Source organism: Heliangelus exortis, chromosome 2 (genome assembly GCF_036169615.1).
Source record: "Heliangelus exortis chromosome 2, bHelExo1.hap1, whole genome shotgun sequence".
In the NCBI taxonomy this organism is placed as follows: Eukaryota; Metazoa; Chordata; class Aves; order Apodiformes; family Trochilidae; genus Heliangelus; species Heliangelus exortis.
In genome coordinates, this window is record NC_092423.1 from 41,088,615 (window position 1) to 41,112,866 (window position 24,252).

The window sequence follows — 24,252 nt, forward strand, 5'->3', positions numbered from 1 at the left end:
CAGCGTTGATGAGACAGTGGAATGTTTGCTCAAAAACTTCTTGGAGAGCACATCACCCAGACTGCAGGTGGTCATGACAGGACATTTACGAGTTCATTATGTGGAAAATGATTGTATGTTATTGCTGAGGGTTGAAATGGGACTCCATAAGCTTGCATACTTGCACATTCCTTTTTTCTCTGATTCTGAGTACAAAAAATCAGAATACAGTGTTCATATTTTTATTCCACAGCTGTAAAGCCCAAAGAAATCTGAATTCATTCTTTGCTATTGTTATGGGTCTCAACACTGCATCTGTCAGCCGGCTGTCTCAGACCTGGGAGGTAAGACATATTTCTGTATCTTTTACACCCTGTCCAAACCATTTCTTGAAAACTTTATATACTGTGAATTACCATTATTGTATTTTCATGTTGAAATCAAACATGGGGTGAGTGTTGGTAGAGAAACTTCTCTGTGACCTGAAACCTTAGATACACAGCCATTCAAATAAAACTAAATGTGTCTTTACAGAGCTATGAAAATAATTGCAAAGCCAAGAGATCTTACCCTTAAAAAAAAAAAAAAAAACAGCACAAAAACCCCCCAAAAACAACAACAAAAATCAGGTAAATTATTCTAGCATTTTAAGTAGTTGTCAGAACAGAAAATCTTGTAAAGGTGGCTCCAAACAAGAAATACCTTGTTATAGAATAATTCAGTTTTAAAACCCAAAAAAACGAAGTAGGAATAAACCCTCTTTAATTGTCAGCTCTTTTGTAGCTGCTCATCTTGAAAAACAGAGTTAGGAAACAGGCCATGAATAAGGACTACACTGGAGAACATCTACTGAGGAAGCTACAGGTTGCCGGACAGAGCATGGGATGTTTAGAGGAGGCTCTCACTGGGGTCTGTGTTTATATTGTGGGTTTGCTGATTGTTTTTTTTTTTTCATCCAAGTAAAAATAATTTATTGAGAGGGAGTATCTGCAACTGTATTGCATGTGCTGATGAACCAAAAATTAAGGAAAGAGTGATTTAGTGTATGGGGTAAAGCCTTATCCCTCCTTCACACCCCCAACACCACAAGTGAGCAGTTCTCAAAAAATACCATTTGGTAATACAAAGCAGATGAAAATGCTGTGACCTGCTGCCTTGGAGATAGTCTTGAACACCAACAGCTGAAAACAAACAGCCATCAGAGACTTACAAAACTATATGATACTGTCCAGAGCAAAGTTTCTCCATTAGCTGAAATCATGCAAATATCACTGCCTATGTCAGTTGCTTCAGCACAGAGAGAAACAAGGGCAGTGACTGCATCTGTGGTGAGGATCTGAGAGCGACTCAGATAGGCAAAGAGGAGCAAACTTTAAATAACAAGTAAAGCAAAAAATTTAGGAAAAACCACAAACCTGAGAAGGATGATTTAGCAGCAACCTTTTGCCTCTCCTAACATGTCCCTCCATGGAACATTTGCCATTGCCTACGCCTATGGGATGCCTTCATCCCATTTCTCTGGGCTTTGGTAGGAGGGTGGAAGGGACTAAATATTGTATCAAAGGCACCCAGTGGCAATGGTGTAAATCTCCTGCATGGAAACATGCAGAACTCTGCTGAGTGGTGAGACCTCTGGGGACAATGTGCTGCGTTCTTAAGAAGAGCAGAATATATTGCTTTTGGGAACAAGGAGTGCATCTGCATATGTTTTGTTGTTCAAATGTGTCATGTTTCTGTGGGTAAAATATTTATGAAATCACATGTTTGTTTTGTTTGGTTTTTTTTTAAACTTTGCCGCACTAGAAATTTTAAAAGTGGAAGTACTTTACATTACATTAGTAATGTGACTTCTAGAAAGTAGAGCAATGTTTATAAATTAATTATAATTACTTACAGATGTAAATGAAACCACCTAAATTTAAGCAGCCATTTAGATGCTAAATTATATTGGCTCTGCACTTGAATTCTTAAACAAGTGTTATTCTCCCAAGCATATTCTTCTACTTTTTCTACCGTACACAGTGTTTTAATGAGCTTAACTTTCCCTGATTGAAGATATTAAAATTGTGCAATTGCAATACCATGTTCTGCAATTGCAATAGCACGTTCAGTTACTTGAGCATTTTGATCATACAGCACATCCACTTAGCTGTAAATTGACACTTTTCTCTTGGTAGTGTCATTGTGGCTGTCAGGATCTAAGGACAAAGACAAGATAGGATTTGTACTAAAAGAGGATGTCTTCTATTAGACTAACTAGAATGACTGGAAAAAAAAGATAGGCTTTAAGGTCCCCACAATTTGAGTCTGAAATACCAGCAGCAAAATTCAAACTGTAGAACAATTGCTTTGAGTATAATGAGCTGAATCTATTTAAGCATCTTAGCAATGAAAGGCAGCGGATACTTGTGGAGCAGAGCAGGTATTAGCATGTGAGAGAAGAAGATAGCTTGTGCTTAGGCTCCCTTGGAATGTGTAGCTCCCTGTGGAATTAGGATGAGATACCAGAGATGTTGTAACTGTTAAGGAAAGATCTCTTTTGCTGGCACCAGTAGCAACACTGGTCAACACTGGGGGTGTTGCTTCAAACACCACTGAGCATGATGCAAGTTTATTTCTAGACACATAGTATAGGGAAAGAGTGATTACAACAAATAGTTAACCTGGATGTGATTATAATGTCTGAATTCTCAGCCTGTGTTCCTATTTGACCCCACCTGGAGTACTGTGTCCAGCTCTGGGGCCCCCAACATAAGAAGGACATGGAGCTGTTGGACCCATTCCAGAGAAGGGCCACCAAGATGCTGAGGGGGATGGAGCCTCTCCTATGAGAGCAGGCTGAGAGAGTTGGGGTTGTTCAGTCTGGAGAAGAGAAGGGTCTGGGGATACATTATAGTGGCTTTCCAGTACCTGAAGGGACCTTCAGGAAAGCTGGGGAGGGACTTCTCACAGTTATGTTAGGAAAAGAGGCAACACTTTCAAACTGGAAGAGGGTAGATTTAGGTTAGATATTAGGAAAAAATTCTTTCCTGTGACAGTGGTGAGAGTGGTACAGGTTACCCAGGGAAGCTGTGGCTGCCCCCTCCCTAGAAGTGTTCAAGGCCAGGTCTAGTGGGAGGTGTCCCTGTTTGTGACAGGGGGGTTGAAACTAGGTGATCTTTAAGGTGCCTTCCAACTCAGACCAGTCTGTGATTCTATGGTTCCGTTTCTAACTTGATACAGTTATGAAGGTAAATGCAGCAGACACAGAAGCTAGGAAATAAGAGTACCTGCTAACAAGCAGTTTCCATAAAAGACTGATGCAGGTCCCTGAGGAGAGGCTGCAGGGTCTGGTGCTTCACTGGCATTGCACTGAACATGGTCTGTAATTAGGGCTCTTGAAGCTGAGGAGCAGAGGTTAACTGGCTGTTGGTGCTTCCAGCAGGTGCTTCACACACGGCAGTCTCATGGAGAAAAAATGCCTCAAACCTTTTTCTGCCTATGTTGCTTTTTTAATAAACTTTTTTTTTTTCTTTTCTTTTCTCTGTTTTCCCCACTTCAGAAAATTCCTGGGAAGTTCAAGAAACTTTTTACTGAACTTGAAAGCCTGACGGTAAGTACAGTGTTGACAGCAGAACAGCATTGCTTGTCTTTACCTGCCTTCCCTCCTCCTAATTTCTTTGAAGGCTGCCTGTCATTGTCTTGAGCTGGAATTTGTAATGTCAGATCTGTGATTTGCCGAAGGCCATGCAGCCCCTGAGAGCTCAGAGGTGGTCTCCAAACACAAAAAGGAAAAAGGCTGTATTCCTGACAGCTGGAGGAAGGGCAGAGAGAGGCGAATGTGGTTTTGATTCCCCAGCATCACTTTGGAAGCTGTTCCTTTGCCGAGTTGGTTAATCAGCCTTTATCCAAAGCAATGTGCTGCAGATCAGGAGAAAAAGAGGACATTTGAAATAAAAAAGAAAAAAAATAATCTAAATCTGAGGCTATCAGGTCTTTGTCACTGTTATCAAAGCTGAATAAACAAGCGTTTCTTTTTGCTGTCGTGGAAGTGGGTGTGTGGTGAGATCGCTGCCTGGTGCAAGGGATTAGAGACTGAGCCTTTAGCGGGTGTCATACTTCTGTGCTTCTAGTCCTTTATAAATTAATGTGTTTTCAAGATTGTGTGTGAGCTGGTGTAGGAAAATGGTCATTTATATGGGAAATTGAGATAACTTTTTAAATTACTTACACAACATACTATATTGTTTTCTTTGAAAATCTCCAATATGTTCCTTTTAATCTGAGAGCAGGTTTTTTTTTTTGAGAGCAGATATTTTTTTGTTGTTTGTTTGGTGTTGTTTTTTAAGAAAAAATTAATATGGGATATTAATGGGACACATTTTGTAGTAGATATTAAGCTGAAGAGATTTTTGCTAGTAGAAATTTGTGGGGAAATTGAAGAACAGTCCAAGTGAATCTGTTCTGCAGCTTACTCCCAATTTAGCCCTGCTTCATCTAGAGGAGTGTAATAGCTTTTGTTCCTTTCACTGTTTACATTTCCTGTTCACTTTAGTAAGTCACCTAGCTTAGAAAACCTTTATTTACCTCGTTTCCCAAAGAAACCTTTTATATCTAAATTATGTTCAGATCATAAGCCAGTAATGGATTTAAAATTGCTCTTTTTATAGCCTATTGATTTTTCTCTCTATTACCCAAATGGTTTTGCAGGACCCTTCTCTGAATCACAAAGCTTACAGAGATGCATTCAAGAAAATGAAATCTCCAAAAATCCCTTTCATGCCCTTACTTCTGAAAGGTAATGTTAAAACTTGGCTGTTCTTCTTCATTGTGATTAATTAAATTAAGTGTAAGGTGTTTTTTCCTTCAGATAGCCTTACGATAAGTATGTGGCAGATGTAGAGGCATCTACAAGATAGCACTTTGTCTGGATAATAAACAGCTGCCTTTTAAGAGGGAAGATGCCAGTTTTCACCCATGTTTTCAAACTTCAGTGCCTTCCCATCAAGTGTAGATACAGAAATGTGTCATTGCTTTGGCCACATTCTTTTCAGTGGAGAAGTAAGACCTTGAAAAATCCCTGAACAAGGGTGCACCCACACAAGGAGCCTCAGCCACTCTCCTGGGCTGAGATGCTCGCCCTGCCTCACCAGGGTGAAACTACCTGATGTCACCCTAAAGGCAGAGCCTGCCCTGTCTGCCTGTCCAAAGAGAAGGGGATTTTCCAGTCTCTTACAGGTCTGGAAGAGTTAAATAAAATCTTAGTATTAAAAAAGATTTTTTAAAAATCTATTAAAATAAAACACAACTGCATCCTTAACGCAGTGAGCTGGGCAGAATTAAATGGCAGGTATTTCAAATATTCCATTGTCTTGGAGTCATTAATTATTAATTGCCTCGTCTTTGAACATGGCAAATTCATTTGATTATGCCTGTATTCTGAAAGTGTTCTCTTTAGGCTGTTTATTCCAACCTGCTACTGCTGCGAGTTTAAAATGTTTGAAGACAGTTCTCCAGATCAGTCAGTGACAGCTCAGGAGCCATCAGGCATTTCCCCTCCTTGCACACATCAAAGGAGTTTTCATTATTCAGATGGATACAATTATCAGGGCTTCAAAAATCAATATTTTTTAACTTTCTCAAGTATGTCTTGCCTGCAAACAAAGGCAGCAAACATAAACAAGAAACTTGTAGCGATGATGTTTGCGCAGCACTCCGGTACAGAGCATAATGACGTGCACGTAAGCAGCATTCGTGTCTCTAAAATGCACAGGAGATAGCAAGGAGACTTTGCATAGTAATACAGTCATTTTCTACAGTGCAGTGTTCCCTAAGGAGGGGTTGCCAAGGCTGGTAATTCCCAAGGCATTGCACAGTACATAGGACTTTATTCCATGTCAGGCATGTTTGTATTAATGTTATTTCCAAGATCAGTAAAGTAAATGCTGATAGCATAGAAGTCATTACTGTACTTATATTACTGTACACTACTGTATTTCAACACAAGAGGAACAATAGTTGTTTCACAGAAATAAATGAAAATCATTAAGAACCCTGCTTTAATTATGAAAAATAACTTTGTAGTGTCCTTTTAAAGTTAATTAAATTTAAATGTAAAGCTTTCTTACAGCACACAGACAAAGCTTGTGAAAATCAGGCAGATTTTTCAAATATGTAATAAAATATATAACCTTACAACATAGCTCAGATGCAATTTTCTGCTCCACTGAATTTATCTAGACTTAGTTGTTGGCTGCAAAGCAAATTTCTGTTCCTTCCACCCTCTGAGATGTCACTGACTTTAAAAAATGTGTGAAAATTTCTGCTTCCAGTGTAAGTTCTTCATTAGAAGTGATGTTGTTTTCAACTGCACTGAGGAGAGTGGAGGATCTCACTCCCTCCTTCCCCCCTGATTTTTAGGATGCTGCTCAGGGGCAGAGAGGTGCTGGTGGCATCCCCAGCATATTCCATGCTTGCCCAATTACTCAGGAGTGCCTGCTGGACCTGGCAAGGCTGAGCTGGCATCCTGCCTGCCCAGACTGGCATCCTGCCGGCTTCAGGCAGATCCCAACTCAGCCACCCTGGGGACACAGGAACTCTCCATCACCCCTCACACAGAGCTCTGCCTAATGATTCCCAGCCCTGGGTTTCCACTGGCATATGAAGCCATTAACATTTTCACTCTGAGCAATTATAAAATGCCCTTTGAACACATAGCAAGTCTTTGAAACAAAAGGAAATAAATCAGGTTGGCTGTTTCGGGGGATGATGAAGGCAGGGGTTGGGGAGGGGGGTAGTGGAAGGAGTGACAAAGCAGGAGCAGTGGATATTAGAGGGAGTCCTAGAGATGAGCATAGGAGAAATGAGCAGTTAGATCAGTGGTTTGGAGGTTGACACCTCTGCTGAGAGGGGGATGTATCCCATTTACTGTGTGAGATTTCCCTGCTGGCAGACACAGCTGTGGCTGTCAAGAAGTAATGCTATTGGAGTGCTGCCATATTAAAACAGTCCTTTCTTCTCCTGGTACTCCTGAGTACCTGCACTGTGTGGTTGTGCTCCTGATAGTGTTTTCAGTGACCCTGAGAATATACTCTTGGAGGCAGAACTTCAGTGCCCATGTCCTTGGAGCTTCATGTCCAAGATAGGTCTCACTTTGTGTCCTATTATGCATTAGGAAAATGAAGAAAATTACCTCGAGTTAATGTTTTAATTGTACTCTAAATTAAGAAACATTTGTTTGGCCTGATATTCCCTCTTCCCCTAGTTGATTACACTGTGTTCAGTTCCTTTCCTGGAGCCAATTATAGGCCTTTTCCTTTTCCTCTCACTGACCTTTGTGTTGCCTTTACAAAGTTTCACCCACAACAGTGCGTAAAAGTGTTTTTCCCCAGCTGCATTGCTTGTTTCAAGGCTTTGAACTTTTCAGTTTGGTGGCATGTGCTTAACCTCCCTGGCTGGTCACTGCCACAGCCTGCATCTCTGTGAGGGACTTCAGGGTCATCATGTCCCACAGAGAGACAAAAGGGTGTCAAAGCTGACTCCAGCATCTTGGCAGCTCTTCTGTGGAGCCTGGGGCTCAGGGACCCACCAGCCCCAGCCCAGACACAGTCAGGGGCAGCATGGCTGGATCAGTGCCACAGGTGGCTGTAGAACCCAGGGATGCTCCCAGCCATCCTCTGTAGGATATGCACCCCAGAAGTAACACAGACCAGGTTGAGTAAGAAATCCTTGCTCCCACTTGAAAACCCTCTTCTTTTGACATGTACACAGTGTTATTTGTTTATCTCTGCATGTTACTATACCAAACTTTCATTCCTCTTTGTAATATACTATGTCAATCCTTAATGAAATATTTTCCTCTTTTTTCCCCCTGTCTTTTGTTGCTATTTTGTCATTTAACTTCTTTGCATGAAAAAATAATTATTTTTCCTTTATTTTTTTCAGATGTAACATTCATCCATGAAGGAAATAAAACTTTTCTGGATAACCTGGTTAACTTTGAAAAGCTGGTAAGCAAATTTTATCTTTCCTGTTTTTGAAAGAGATTCACATTCTCTTCTTCCCTTTCCCCTCCTTATCTTGTACGACTAAACCATTTTCTTCTGGCTGAGTCATGAAAAAGTAAACAGGGGTAAAAAAAAGAAAACAGGATAAAACACCTAATAGTTGAACTCCTCTGCCCCTTTCCTGTGATCCTCTCTCTTTTCATCCTTTTTCCATGAAATCTGTGTAAAACGACTAAGTCAGTGAGGGTCAGCATTGGTGCCACATGGTCCACTCAGTTTTCTCTCCTTTTCACCACCCCCTGGCCTGTTTCTCCTCATTTAAATACTCTTATTCTCCTGCTTTGTCTTTCTTTCAATTATGGGGTTTTTTTGTGTTTTTTGTCAGGTTGGTTTTTGGTGTGTTTTTGTTTTTTTTTTCCTTGAAGGAACTAAAGAAAAGGTTGCTCTACTTTAACACTTGCCAGTGGTATGCTAATTCCAGGGAACTTAAATGAAAGTAAAATTTTTGATCTATGTTAGGTGTTGAAGCTAATGCCTCAAATATGGTTTAAACTGACTGTAAATACCCCTATGCTAACTTTTATGTAGAAGGGCACTTACTGGCATTGTAAATTTGGCCACATCTACTCTAGACATCATATGACATCTGTTCTGTCATGATATTACTGATAGAGGTTTGATTTCTCTAATTTACATCTTCCATTTCTTTGTTGATAACATCCTTGTAGCACTGAAAGCCACAGTTTATAAATCTGAACAATGGTGGAGTGGAGAAGCTTTGATTATATTTTTTTTTTGCCTGAAGTATTTGATCAAGACACCAAAATGTTCTTCCCAGTTGCTCTAGGTGTGTCATGGGACTGTTAGTCCAGATGGTTGTGCCTGGTGCAATATTCCCAACTATTTTATCCATGTGTTTACACTTGTTTGGGAATGAACGTGCACCCATGGACTTATTAATGAACCAGATGTTGAACTTCTTTTCACATCCTGTCGTAATATACTTGTCTTTCAACTTGCAAGCAGATGTAGACTTTGACTTTTGAACCTGAGCTCCTCTTTCTGTGTTTTGTATTTGATTTCTGTATCTTTTCTCGTAGAGTTCATGAGAACACTGGTTTGCATTTAATGAAAGGTTTTCTTGTCCCAAGTCCATTAACTGTTTGACCTTTAGGTGTTTGCATAAAACTCATTAGCATGTTCTTCTTCATTGCCTCCATGAAGTGCATCCAATTAACATGTAAATTAAACTAGCCCTTGATGCACAATAATGGTTACTGAAATCCCCCCACTGGCCCATATATTTATTTAGTGAATATGTAAGATCCAAGTCTTGTTCCACTCTTTACCAGACCTTGTTAGTTTGTTTTTTTGTTTAGTCATGTATACATTTAATGTATGCTAGGCTTGCCTGGAAAGATTTCCTATCCTTGCTGTCACCATCGTGTCTCCAGAGGCAGTGGAAGCTTTGCTAATTGACTTCAGTGAGCCGAGATTTCACCTTTTCCATGCAAATGGATAATGGGAGTTTTAAATAGCAGGGGGGGAGAGACTGAGGTGATGGTTGGTGGAGTAAGGGTTGTTCAAACTGACACTTCCTCCAAATGATTAGTCAGATCACGCCCTCTGGAACCTGCTGTCTCAAGGGAGCCCTGTGTACATGTGAATGCAGGGAATAGTGCAAGCTTAGGAAGTGGGAGCTTAGGAGAGATTTAAATATGAGTGTAGTGGAAACTCAGGCAGGAGTTCACTGGTTCATTTGGATGCTAAGGAATTTAGTCAACGTGCATGAACTTACTAATGAGATGCATCACACGTGATCACAAATACATTGGTTCAATTTTCTGTTCTGATTATAAGGGCTTTGTCCCATGGAAGAACATTTTCCTCAGTGTTCTATACTATGCTGAACACATTCTGACCTCTGCTGAGAAAAATTAGTGTTGACATTGACTCCTGCTTCATTTGGATCAAGCCACTGAACCTCACCTGCAAATTTGCTGTTGCAGAAAAAAAATAAAAGAATTACTCTACCATAGCAGATTACTGCTTTGGGGAAGAAACTTACTCTCATAAATGCATAGAATTTCTACTTATAAATTTCAAAGCAAAGATGGTTTCTCGTGTCTCCATTTTGATCAGTATTTTGAAATATTAATTTCTGCATTAAACACCTCATCTGAAGGAGGAATTGCCAGTCTAAACAACTGTTTTTTCCAACTATGCCAGTTGGTTTAATAAAAGATTCTCTCTCTCTATGTACAATCCCTGCCTTATATATTCTTAGACCATCATGGCCTCAACAATCCTACCGTGACTGAACTTGATTTGACATGACGTGATTGCAGTGAAGACAAAGTTAACTCAGAATACAAAGAAGAGAATTTGCAAAGAAAAGAAAATGAAACAGACTCTTTTCTCAGTAGTGTTACCTAGTTTTAGCAAAAGTTGAAGGGATTGCAGTGGTTTATTTAACTCCTTATTGGGCAAACTAATCTAGAATAGCGTTAGATCAATTTTTATTACAATATCCACTTCCTTAACTGAGTCGGAAGGAATAAATGTAAACATGGTCTTACACTGTTGCATCTCAAGCTATTTCCCTGGTAGCTACTGGGCTGCCTCACAGAAATGTTTCTGCAGTTTTTTCCTTCAATCATCCATCACTCATATCTTAGCAATGACATGTCTTAGCCACACTCCAGCAAACTCTAATACAGGTCGATGGCCATTACCATTTTAGATAACACCTTTTTACCCAGTGCCTTCAGCTGTGAGGTCTGTGTACATGCAGCTGTAGGTTCTCAACCCCCACAACTGTTTGCATAACTCCTGAGCCTGAGCTTTTGGTAGCCTCAGTTAAAGGATTGCTAACGATCCTAGGTAGCCAGTGGGGTGAAAGGCCACAAGAAATGTGTGTTACTCATCAAACTAATGGTATGCAAGCAGCTGTTAAAACAGTCAGGAAACAGCATTTGCTTTGCAGATGAATTGGCTGGTTTTCTGCATTTCAGCTGAATCCCAGAGAGTTGCAAACAGTCAGAAAGAAACACCTAGCTAGGCTTCTGAAGAAGAGAGATTTGTGATTCTGATTTAAGAGGGTGTTATACAAAGTGATTCTTCCCCCAGCAGGGCATCACTTTCAGAAGCAACTCTTGGGATGGTGTTCCACATTGATGACAAAGGAGAAACAACAAAGAATGACACTGTGTATGATATGTGTATGATAGTGGTGTCTCTCTTACTTCTAAAAGCCAAATGCAAAGGGAAACATCTCAAGAGCAGCACTCGTGGAAGTTGTAGCTCTCCCAGTGCTCACAGTATTGACCACAAAGTCTAGATCATCTCATTAGAACTTCATTATAATCAGTGCAAGACACTGCATAATTTCACAGCCAGTGAGGCACAGCCAGTAACAAGAAAAAATATTTTCCTTCATTGATGAAAGGAATCTGAAGTTTCCATTAAACGTGCTCTTGTGTGTGGAGGAGCTGTGTAAGCCACTCTCTGGCTGTTGAGGGATGAGCTCTTCTACGTCATTCTGGGCTTAAATGTACTCTGCTCAAGACAGTTAATCCTTGCTGCCTCTGATTATTTTTGAAGAAGATAGAAAAAGAGCATCAGCTGTTTGCACGAGCTATTATGTAATTCTTGCTAACTGCAATTCCTCAAGTTACTAAATTGGGTGAAGGGTTGCCAGTTTCACCTTTATACCACAAAAGCATTCAAACAAAGGAAAATAACTAATGCCTTAAGAACTTGATGGGTGACACCTAGTGAAAATAAGTAGACTCCACTGATTTATAGAGAACAATCCAGTTTTTGTAAGCTGGAGACCTGAGCCTGAGGGAGAAACCAAACCTCAACCTTTCATTTCCTCTGCCTGATCTAAGTAGATGTTGAGTATCTCTGTTAGCACCAGCTTTTCCTACAATAGCTTCCCTACAGTATAGTCGTTTTTGGCACATGTCTGTGGAGGTGTCAGGATGCTTCTTCTACTATGTTGAGGCTGTTTGGGGTTGTTTGGGGTTTATTTTGGTGTTGGTTATCTTACTGCAGAAAACTGCCTGATACTGGTGCCTGATTGTGATAGGCATTCTACAAATATACCTTTAGGTGTAGTCTATGCCACAAAGAGTTTATAATCTGATTACACACACTGTGGAGATGGAAAGAGAGATTACAGACCACTGACTACCCTGGACAATGCACTAAAATCAGGGGCGGAACCCAAAAGCACCCACTGAGTCCACACGTTTTTCCTGCTGTAGGTTTTCAGTTTAATAAAACTCACAGGAGCAAAACCAAGCTGTTGTTTAACTATTTTTCATTACCACTTTCCATGGACTCTTAGGGAGTTGTTCTCATTTTATCTGTGTGACATCATAAGGACCTTATAGACTAACCCTGTTTCATCATGTATTATCACTAGGAACAAAGTCTGTCTGCTACTGTCTTAATTTTTTACCTTAATACAGCTGCATTTTGCTGTACAATATAGGACAAGGAGATCTCTTTCAGGCATTTCTAATGAGACAATCCATCTCATATTTTTGCACTGATGTTTTATGTATTTCCTTTGCAGCACATGATAGCAGATACTGTTCGATCATTGAGACATTGCAGAAATAACCAGTTTGGTGAGTAGCCAAAATTTGATGCTTATTTTGCCTTTGTACAGCTTTGAGGGTGCTTGGGGTTCAGGTTTATTACAGTTGACTGCCAAGAATTTAACCTATTGGCAAAAGGGGGCATCATAATTGGAAGGTCAGTATATCAGAAACCACAGCTTGATGAAGTTGTACTTTACCATATATTTGTAGAAGCAGCATCCAAATTTTTTAGAAATTATTTTCCTGCAAAAGATCTCACCACTTCAGAATAATGTGTAAGATCTGTTCCAGCTGCACTTAGTAATAGAGGCCTCTGATCTGTGCTGCTGTTTCTCACTTTCCCAGCCACAACTGAGTTACCTCAGTCTCCCACCACTCTGTGTATTTTGGTAACAGAATCACAGCTGTCTTGGCTTCCAGTAGCTAAAGGATGGGATTAATCATCACGGCTTTTCACCAAGAGCAATTTTTTAATTAATTGGGTTTCTTAAGGACATTTCACAAAAAGTCTTGAAGATAGTAAGATCCTGTGGGTTTCATGAAAGTAGTTGGCTAGGTAGAAAGCGGGGTTGTGTTAGTACCCCTGTTAGAGAAAGCCTGCAAATAGAGCTCTGCCTACGTTAGAGCAGGATCCATGCTGATGGGGACAGTTACAAGTGCCTCAATTGCACAAAAGTGTTTGGGGTTTTTTCTGGTGTTTCCACCTTATTAGCCCTCAGAGAATCCACCCCTATGGGAGCATGCCAGAAGACACAGGTCAGAGAGGGCAAACCTTGCTTTTCTCCTTCTCAGCATTGCTCATCCTCTGCAGAGAGGCTAAACACACAGAGAGGGAAGAGGAAAAGCACAACACTACTCTAGGAAGTGGTTAGAGTTTTTAATCCAAAGCAACTAAACATAATTTATTGATGCCACTAAAACCTCTTTTCCAAAGAGAAGTTCGGAACAGAGTTTGAATTGTTTATTTTTTTTTTGCCAGTTGAATTTTCAGCAGCTGTCAGCATGGAATCCGACAAAAAGGAAATTAATTATAATTTTGCTTATAAATACATGTACCTTGGACAATGATAGGTTTTTGCTCAGCATTTGTTCTGTAGAACTACCTTGTGTATGTGCAGTCTTTTTTTTAAACAAAGGCTGCTTACTATTATGTTTCTTGGGTTATTTTTATATTTATGATCTATATATATTTGTATCTATCATATGTATTTTTTATATCTATGATATATTTATATACATATACACATATATATGAGGGGGAAAGAGAAGGACATGCCATTTGCTTATATTCTGTTAAACCCAGATACTGAAGGAAATACCAATTAATCTAAACCATGGCTCTGTAAGTTAGTGTCCCTTATTTGGCATAAAAAGTAGCATTGGTTCCTTTGCACGATGTGATTTGGGTTTTTCATCTTTTCTTTGCAAATCTTCCTTCTCATTTGTGCCCTTTTTTTTTCTCTCTGATTTTGTAACTGTTACAACATAAATCCGAGGTTAATACCTGAGATTTATCATATAATCTAGTAGTTTGAAGTATATGATTGTTATTTTATTTTATCACAGACTTGATTTATTGTGAAGCTGACATTTAAAAAGCAGTTTATACAGACATCCCTCTAGGCACTTTTTTTTCTTAAATGCATTTAGGCGTGAAATGAATTCACTGAATATTTATTGAGACTTTATGGAGAATTTCCTTTTCTAGTGGGCTTATTTTACTCTCAGGAATGTGAATCTTTCTACTACATCAATTCCCAGATTGACTTAAAAGCAGCAGGCATCTTACTGTAGGGAGGAATTAAAAAAAAACACAACTGAGCAAGGAATATTATTATTGTTTATTAAATAGCATGTTGTGTATTGAACTTGCAGGTCAGCCTCTTTCTGGGTTAGAAACTGGCTAGATTCCAAGGAAGACTGAAATGCCTTTTTAATGGAAATAATACTTTTAGATCCTAAATCCGAAACCCAAATAATAGCATATCCAAAACCCGGCAGGGCAGCCTGAACAAATAACATAATTCAAGCTTTTGTCATTTCAGGTGTTAATGAGAAATACAAATGTTTTTTCAGTATGTTCAGCACAGCTGCTGGGATCCTATTCCCTCAGAACAGAAAGGTCGTCTCTGTATCCTGACACAAATTTATCACGTTCTCCTGTTCTCTCCCATATTTTTCAAGTCAGAGGGTTGCTCAGAACCAGCTCCTAAACATAGCTGCCCAGGGGCACCATTAGCAGCCACACAGAGAACATCCCACGTTACCTACACAGCATCAAATCATGTTCTTTAGGAACAAGTGGATGGTTGGTTTCTGGAGAGCTTCTCATGTAGCTGGAGAGCGTGGAGAACAGGATGATGATGAAACAAAGGAGAGGGAGGGAGTGTGAGTTAAGCTGGTTGGTTCAGGGAATTTTGAGAGGTTTTCTTTTTTAATTTATAGTAATGTTACTAAAACTTCCTTGAGGACATAGACTAGTACAGAGCTCTACAATCTTCGCTCATTTTTCAGCAGTCAGCAACATGTGGGAAATGTATCATTACCTTCTCTGCCTGTCTTGGTACGGGTCCTGTGGCCACAGGCTTAGCTTTTCCTTTTCCACTGCTTCTGGCCCCCAGCCATGCTGGAGGGTTTCACAGACAAGCAAGTTCCCACAACCCAGTGTCGGGAGCAAAGCTTGGAACTGAAAACATCTGCTATTCAAGCCACCCTTCAATTTTTCTGTTACACAGCTAATTCCTCTTGCCGTGTAAAATCCCATGAAATGACAGCATGACTCTTGTCTCTGTTACTAGATCAGAAATCAAAAGCATAACAGATCAAAACGCAGGGGCCTGTCAGAGAAGCTTTGAAGAGCTTTTGTATCCGTCTGCTGCGCTGTCACCTTTCACCTGCTCTGAAGGCAATGATTTGGGGGCCTGGTGTCTTGTGTACTTGTGTTAAGGTTGTTTAAAAGTTACCAGCTGGGTCGCCCACCCCTGCTCAGGGTCCCATTGTGCTGCCAGAAAGGCACAAAGGAAACTTTGAACCACCCTTATGGGAAACTGGCTGTCTGTACTGCCAGCAGGAGAAAATCTCCCACTTGGGAAGAATCAGTTTCTTGCCATCCCCTTGTCCCTCCTTCATGCATGCTGGCTGCCGAGGATTGCCCGCTTCTTTCTTTCTTCTCCCCTTTCCAGTCTCTAGCTATTTCATGCATGGCACTGAAACAGCAGGTCCTTTGGATCACTGGCCATCTTTTTAGTGACTGTCTAGCACCTGGCAGGTTGGCACACCAGGGACTTTTTAGCACACAGGACAGAGGCAGGCTATATATGGCTTTCTGATTCATCCCCTTTCTCCTGTCTTGCAGGCAATGAAGTTCCTTCAAAAGATCATCATGAGCTGAAGCCATATGTCCATCACCTGCATGTCATTGACAACCAGCAAGCTCTGTTTGAGCTTTCTCACAGGATAGAGCCGCGAGTGTGAGCGTACACAGCTTCGTATAACCTTGTAACTGCAGCACTTTGAATTAAGTGAATGTTTATGCCAAGCATGTTGCTTCCCTAAATGAGAACAGTTTACTGAGTTTTATCAGTAGCTCACACAACACGCGCAGGAAAATCAGGCAAGAGCCAGCAAAGGAGCTGCTCACAGAATTGCAGGGCAAGCTTGATGCCATCCCTGCTGGTCACCAGGACAGGAGGGAGCAGAGCAGCATCCTTTGAGCTCAGAAGCTTGATTTCTGTGAAAATATTGTTTGGTCCAGTGTAGCTTTCAATGCAGATTCTGCCAGTATTAGAATGAAAGGAGACGTCTTGTCACAGCAGCAAAACATTTCAGCAAGCAACATGCCGCAAGGATTCTCAGTTCACCACAGTATGTACCTCACTAATTCAAGGCTGCCAAAGTATTGTTGCCAAAAATACTGTGCAATCTGTGCAGCTCCCCCGAGTCAACTGGAGCATCTTATTTAAGATAGAGCAGATAACCAGGAATGGGAACATAAAAAGACAGTGCCTCAAATGAAACTCAAGAGCGTGTAGTGATGTGGAGGTCAGCAGTAAACAGTTCACACTGTTACAGCTCCTTTAGAATTTGCTTTATAAACGACACTGTAAGAGCCAGCCCTCTTTTGTAACAATCTATGGACACAATTGTTTGTACACTGAAAACATATTATTTTCTTCCTTTTCAGTTTTCTCAGATTTGGCACCAGCTCTTGCAGTTAGCGTGCTATAAATTATTATAGCAGGAGCTTTGTTTTCTGCCTGGATTACATTCTCCATGGTGTCTATTCAGAGGCAATGCCTTCAGAGTTGCCTAACTCAACTTCTGGAATTACTGTTTCAGCAGGTAAAACTTCACCTAACTTGCACACACCTCTAGTTTTTAAGGAAAAAGAGGGTACACCTTACAGGGTACCAACGTAATTACCTGCATACACACCGGGCCCTCAGCATCAGGGTCCCATTACTGCTTCTGTCCCTCTCACACCCCTCTCCACACCAATTCTCATGTACCTAAAAGTCCTACTTCTGGGCTTATACTGAGGCAACATTTCTAAAGTTTTGTCTACAGCTGACCTACATCGAAGCACCACCATCACCGTACCTCTGTTTTCCAGCACTAAGAATTTGCCCCAAAATAATCCAGTGAATTCCACAGGTGCTGTGCAGTGTGCTACACAGCCTGGCACATGTTTGTACACTCAGTGATGGTAACTGTCCCTTTGCAGAGCAGGGAGGACATTGCATTGCGTTCCCATCTCTGTTGTATGTTTTCCACGTGAGGAAGAACACTTCCAAGAAGATGCTCCCTTGTTGAAATGTGGGAATAGAGAAGTAGCATGCTCTTCATCATTGTGTTATCTCTGGTTTAAAGCAGCTTTAATAAGTAGTCTGTGGGGGAATCTGTAGAATGCTTTCGGTTTTCCCATCTGTGAAATATTGTATAGATCTATTGTAAAGGAAACAGATGTTTCAGAAATGTATTTGCTTGTACTTTGTTATTATCAAATATTATATGATTTTTTTTTTTTTTTTAGAAAAAAAATCTTCTTTTTACCCAGTAAAAAGAAAAAAAAATAAACTCTTGCTGGCCATGGAGTAAAATTTCCTATGTTTTTCTGTAGATGTGACTGCACATATTGTAAATAACTCTTTTTGTGCAAACAGACCAAAACTGTTCATATGAGGATTTTTTGGCTGTGTTGGGCTCCTTTTTGCAGTGTAAGAACATAAACCAGATACAATTTGCTGTTTATGTTATTGCAGTTCTTCCTCTGGCTACAGCACTCTCCAAATCCCCACCCTAGGTGCATTACCTTGGTGGTTTGCTGGTTTTTCAGCTCCCTCTTGTGAAATCTTTTTATCGTGGCATTATTTTTATCACCCTGTATGCAGACCAGCCTGAATGCTTTATTGCATGTGCTGTATCACTCTAGTCCACAGGTTGTTCTCTTGAAATCTATGGGAGAGGGACCTTGAGAAAGCACTGAGGGTGACAGAGTGGGCCTGTTTCTTAGTTCACTGTGTCTGGCTCTGTTGTGGGTGTTACCACTCATGAAGCAGCAGCACTGCCAGGGAAGAATAAAAGACAAGGAAATCAAAGGAGGAGGAAGAAAAGAAAGAAAAAAGAAAGCAGAAGTCAAAAGATGAGTCTCAACTCAGGCTGCAATTTGAAAGCATGCCAGAGCCACCTTGAAGGCTCCTCAGTTTGCCAGTTCAAACCAGTTGCAGTAGATGGATGGATTTGGCTTCTACCATTAGGATTCAAGCCAGCTGAGGTATTGGCTGCCTCCACTGCTGTAATTTTATCCTAAATCAAGAGATTTCTGCCCCTTGCAGCTGGCATAAACAGCCAGCATTAACCTCTTTAACTGTACTGTGGCTAATCAAACTACTGCTAAAACTTTCCAAGCTCATTTTCCCAGTGACCTGTATAATTAGGATATAACTTTCTGGTCTGAGGGGCCAACTTGGATGCATCAATTTCACATTGAAAATAGAGATAGTGTAACTTGAAAGAAAAGGCAAATAGTCCACATCTGCAGCTAAAAAGCCTAATAAAAAAGGCTTGCCAGAGTTTTTTCAACAGGTAAAGCATTGCAGAACTGGGCTGCAAACTGTCAAGCAGTTTGAAGGTGTAGTGGTTGGGAGGAGAACTATAAATAAACACTATGAAAGAGAGGGGAACACTGCAGAGCCTCTACCAGGGTCCAACACTGGTGATATTTTGTGAGTTTAAAATCTTTCAATAAGGCAATTATGTTGCATAGGATAAAATCCATTAATTTTATAAGTTCATGTTTTTCACAGTCACACCTGGGGTTAAATACTCTGGATATTTTCCTTAGTAGCTAGGAGGAGTAATTAGGCAGAACAAAGGAAAAAGCTGGGTCACTTTATACTTCTTTAATGTTGGGTTTTGTTGTATGTAGATGCTTTTATGACACATCTTTTTGATTCTAGTCCCATCTCAGATAGAAATAAATTGCATTTGCATGACAGTGGCGAAAAAAAAAAAAAAGTTATCAGAAATAGTGAGACGTGCTGCTGTAAAATTACAAAGAAATGTGTAAATACTAAGCATTTTAGCAGATAAATATTTATTTGCATAGCCTATTTATTTTCATCTTACACTATTAAGATATACTAGGATGAAATCAATGAGCTGAGGTAAGAACACCTGCCTGTTCCATTCTCTCTGAGTGCCATAATGCTGTCAGCTTGCATTAAAAGTAATAAAATAGAAAACCCCAAATCAAGGTATTTACCTAACTTCTCAGGGACTACAGCTTGCAGTTATCCACCGTTATGAGACCTGGTATGTATGAAATAATCTGATTTACCAGAATCAATGTTGCCAATGTTTCCCTTTTCATATTTCATGCTTGTCTGCCTCTGTACATATTATTGTGTTGTGTATTTATGAGAGCTAGTAAGCAATAATTTATATGTCTAAATGGCCAAGCAATACAAGGTTAAAACTTGTAGAAGCAACTGTTAAACATTTATCTTGCATTTTCCAGTGTTTTTTAATATTGCTTTTCAAAATATAAAACCTACCTTAATGAAGTCTGGGCTCTGTGCCTTCATGCTTATCACATGTATTTATTGTTTTTAACTGGAATACTTTACTCTTGTACTTCCAGTAATTAGTTCTCCAAAGCCTTGCTGTGTTTGCAGGGTGGACGTGGACCAGCATGTGCCTGGTTAGAGGTGCAGGAGCCTGTCTCCCTCAGAGCTGCTTGTTCATCTGTGGTTGGTGGGATCTGCTGTTTCTGAGTTATTCTGGGCAGTTTCAGAAGCAGAGGTGTTGTTAATGGGATCTCAGATGTGCTGTATCATCACAGCGCAATCTAAGAGGGGTCTGGAGCCTCCATGAGAAGTCCCTGTGGGAGAGAGGACAAGTAAATCCATCATCATATCCTCTGGAGTCTACTTATCAGCACTTGGTCCTCTTGCTGAGGATAACCAATGCATTCCCCTTTCATCAGGCATCATGCCAAGGCAGTTTCTTTTCCCCCCCCTCTCAACTGGTCTGAACTGGGAAGGCAGAGCCCATAGAGGGCTCTGAGTGTGCTGTAATGCAGCTGAGGTTTGTTCTGTCCTTCCACAGTTCCCACTTGCAAGCCCTGGATACCACGAAGTCAAACATGGCTATTTCACACAGCACCGACACTTGGTACTAACAGTGTGATGTCTGTTTAAAGTGCTTTACAAAGCAGCAGCACTTAAACTTTTAAGTGCCTGCACCTTGGGTGGCTTAAGTCTGACCTACAAAGTATTTATGTCAATGTTAATATACAAGTAGGGAGAATTTTTACTGGAATAAGTAAAACAGTATAAGCTCAACTTGTTGATACAGTTCTAAAATGATGCTTAAAGATACTTGACAACCAGACATCCTTTTTCAGATCCAGCTGTGCAAGCTGAAGAATTTCTGTTCCCAGCTGTTGATCATTACTCCTTCATTAGAAATCATTGCTCCCCACAGTGTAGCCCAGAAGGAGGCCTGGGAGAGTATCTCCTAACCTTGCAGTTGTTAAGCCACGTGTGGCTCCATACAAGCTCTTAAGGGTGTGCTGTAATGCAGCTGAGGTTTGTTCTGTCCTTCCACACTTCCCACTTGCAAGCCCTGGATACCACGAAGTCAAACATGGCTATTTCACACAGCACTAACACTTAGTACTAGCAGTGTGATGTCTGTTCAAAGTGCTTTACAAAGCAGCAGCACTTAAACTTTTAAGTGCCTGCACCTTGGGTGGTCTTAAGTCTGACCTACAAAGTGTTTGTGTCAATGTTAATATACAAGTAGGGAGAATTTTTACTGGAATAAGTATAACAGTATAAGCTCAACTTGTTGATACAGTTCTAACATGATGCTTAAAGACACTTGACAACCAGAAATCCTTTTTCAGATCCAGCTGTGCAAGCTGAAGAATTTCTGTTCCCAGCTGTTGATCATTATTCCTTCATTAGAAATCATTGCTCCCCACAGTGTAGCCCAGAAGGAGGCCTAGGGGAGTATCTCCTAACCTCGCAGTTGGTAAAGCCACATGTGGCTCCATACAAGCTCTTAAGGGCTCTCCTTCAGCCATCAGCCTTGCTAGGAGGTTGTAGCAGGAAATTAAGAGTGATGATACCTATAAGATGATTTGCAAATGAGAGGGTGTAGGGCTGAGGACAGCTGCCTTACAGCTCCAGCTGCATTACAAGAGCTGCAAGAAGAGGCTGATCGCCAGATGCTGTCCCTGCAGACTCTCTCACTGACCTACTCAAACGAGAGCTCCTCCATTGCTGTCAGCCTAAGAGAGCTTGAATGGCCAAGACCCACACTTTAAGCTGCTCAATGCACTCAATCTGTTCTCACTGAATTAAAAAAGGTTGAGAGAGGCCTGGGAGGAGCTGTGGGGATGTGAGAGGCATCAGGTGGGGGCAGTTTGCTCTGGGGCAGCACAGCCTTCTATGCAGGGAGGGACTGACCTGCATGGAAACAAATGTTATATCCTATGTGCAGGTGATTTCTTCTTCTTAGTGGGAAAAAGGCCCCACTCAGATGGAAAAGCAAACCTCCCAAATACTTCCTGTGTTTCACATTCTAGTGGGTTTTCATGGCATGCAGAGCGTCTGGCCTGGAGTCCTGCTCTCTTCTACCATGGGGATAGCAGCTGAGTTAGACACACAGCAAAACCTGAAGAAGGTAAGTCATCTTCTGCCTACCTGAACATCTGCAGTGATCACTGTTTCACTCTAAAGAGTTGTGTGATGGCACCCTATGTGTGTGGCTACTGTAATACTGTGAAATAGCTGTAATTGTATCAGAGTTAAAAGAATTGTGCAATGCAGTAAGTATAAAATCTGGAGAAATGAGGAATCCTGAAAAGGTGGGCCAAATGAACAAGTTTTGAAGCAAGGACAGAAGTGTTCTTCTGTGCATTCCCTCTTGCATAGAGGAAGGTCAGTGGATTTCATAAGACCCTAGTGAGCTTGAGCCTCAGAACCTTTCAGATGCCAAGGAATTGCAAAGATACAGTCTACACACTTTGTTTATACTTTCATTGCCCATGGCAGTGAAAACCATTCAAGGGTGTTTCTGGTAACCACTTGCAGTTGTTTCTTCCTCCAAAAGGTCTGTATTGCCACTTATTTAAGAAGACACCAGGGTCTTTGTACAAATCATCTCATACCACTTGAAATCCATGTATTTTGGGAACTGGCTGGAGTTTAGTGTCTTTTTTTCACCCTTCTCCTATCCCAGGCAGACTATGGAAGGAGGGAAAGGGGCATCACCTTGAAAGCTTTGGAAAACTCCTTTTGCTCTAAAGGCTTCTGCTGACCCTTTCCAGGTCCCACTTCCTCAGGATGGAGGCAATTATTTTCCCTGTCTCCCCATTGAGAAAAACAACAATCCTCAGGAAACCATGCAGTTAAAGCTCTTAAAGAACCTCATTTTAGGGTCAAGAGAGAGGAGAGCCATTTAGGAGGTGCCGTAAACCCAGCAGGTGAGGGGGAAGCTCTTTCTTTGTGTTCTCTGCGTGGATCTGACTGCACCTGGATTTTTGCCTGTTTGTTATTTTGCAGGGAGAGGTGGATAGTGCTGGGTTTGTGTGTATGGAGCACTGTTTGTGGGCTGGCCATAGTGCTCTGTGTGGTCTTCACAGAATCATAGAATTGTCTGGGTTGGAAGGGAGCTCAGAGATCATCAAGTCCAACCCTTGATCCACTACCGCTGCAGTTACCAGACCATGGCACTGAGTGCCACATCCAGTCTCTTTTTAAATATCTCCAGGGATGGAGAATCCACTGCTTCCCTGGGCAGCCCGTTCCAATGCCTGATCACCCTCTCAGTAAAGAAATTCTTTCTAATGTCCACCCTAAACCTCCCCCGGCACAACTTAAGACCGTGCCCTCTTGTCTTGCTGAGAGTTGCCTGGGAAAAGAGACCAACCCCCCCCTGGCTACCCCCTCCTTTCAGGGAGTTGTAGAGAGTGATGAGGTCTCCTCTGAGCCTCCTCTTCTCCAGACTGAACAGCCCCAGCTCCCTCAGCCTCTCCTCATAGGATCTGTGCTGGAGTCCCTTCACCAGCCTGGTTGCCATCCTTTGGACCTGCTCCAGCACCTCAGTCTCCTTCCTAAACTGAGGGGCCTAGAACTGGACACAGGACTCAAGGTGTGGCCTCATCAGCGCTGAGTACAGGGTCATGCTGTTACTTCCTCTCTAAGATTTCAGCTCTCCTCCCTGTAGCAAAGAGTCAGAGCTGATCTGGAGATGCCAAGAAACAGCAAGTCTAGAATGAAACTGGAATGGAAAATCAAGCTTACTTTACTCTTTCTAGCATGAAAATTTGGATTTAGTAATGAACCATTACAGAAACATGTGAGCAAGAAATGAAGATGTTTTAAAGTAGAATCAGGTGAGCTAAACCCTGCTGAAGGACAGCCACTGGAGTAGCTTGCCTTCAGTAGATGAGTCTTCAATGATGGTGTGTGCAAGGGGAGGGATTATGGAACATGAGGTCTTTGGAACAGAAAGTCCCATAACATTTTTTGGCAGAAAGTTATGAGGACTTCTAAAATGTGAGCAGTTTGGGGTTTTGTCTTCATCTTCTGCTGTCGCCGTCACAAGTGCAAGTCCTTGCTTGTTCACAGCAGGAGGAAGAGGTGGTTAAGAGTGACTGCTAGTGCTCCAGGTGAGGCTTTAAGAGAATGGTTAGTGATGGCAAACAGCCTCTTCATAAACTGCAAGAATTAGGCATGAAGTAAATGAAACTGGAACAACAAGAAAACCAAAACCCAAAGCAAACAAAAATCCCCAACATACAAAAAACCAAAACAAAACCCCACAAACAAATAAAAAAAAACCCCAAAACCCCCAAACAAACAAACAAAACCCTCCAAAAAACAAAACAAACCAAGAAAACAAACAAAAAAAACCAAAACAAAACCCCACACCACAAAGGAAAGGAAAAGTCCTGCCATTGACCCTGCTGAGTGCAAAACTCATTTAACCTAAGTGGGGAAGTGCCCCTTGAGACAGAGGTATTGGGAGCTATGACAGATGGCTTGCAAGCAGAGCTGTGCTTTCCTGGAGGGCAATTTACCAGCAAATGTAAAGAGGGATGATTCAGACAAAGGACAGTGAGGCTCAAACCCAGACCAAGTGCTTTCCTTCTAAGTTATACA

General features: G+C 41.2%; 1 protein-coding gene across 6 annotated transcripts in view; it reads left to right on the forward strand.

Annotated features, from left to right (window-relative positions):
- RAPGEF5 (Rap guanine nucleotide exchange factor 5) overlaps positions 1 to 19,641 on the forward strand; it is a 157,628-nt gene extending 137,987 nt beyond the window's left edge. For all 6 annotated transcript variants that reach the window (XM_071735734.1, XM_071735731.1, XM_071735730.1 and 3 more), the window contains 6 exons: positions 233 to 323; positions 3,521 to 3,571; positions 4,669 to 4,756; positions 7,903 to 7,967; positions 12,550 to 12,604; positions 15,933 to 19,641. In XM_071735734.1, the coding sequence (XP_071591835.1) occupies positions 233 to 323; positions 3,521 to 3,571; positions 4,669 to 4,756; positions 7,903 to 7,967; positions 12,550 to 12,604; positions 15,933 to 16,051 (469 nt within the window). In that variant the 3' untranslated portion in view covers positions 16,052 to 19,641. The remainder of the gene's footprint in view (positions 1 to 232; positions 324 to 3,520; positions 3,572 to 4,668; positions 4,757 to 7,902; positions 7,968 to 12,549; positions 12,605 to 15,932) is intronic.
- Positions 19,642 to 24,252: the final 4,611 nt, after the last annotated feature.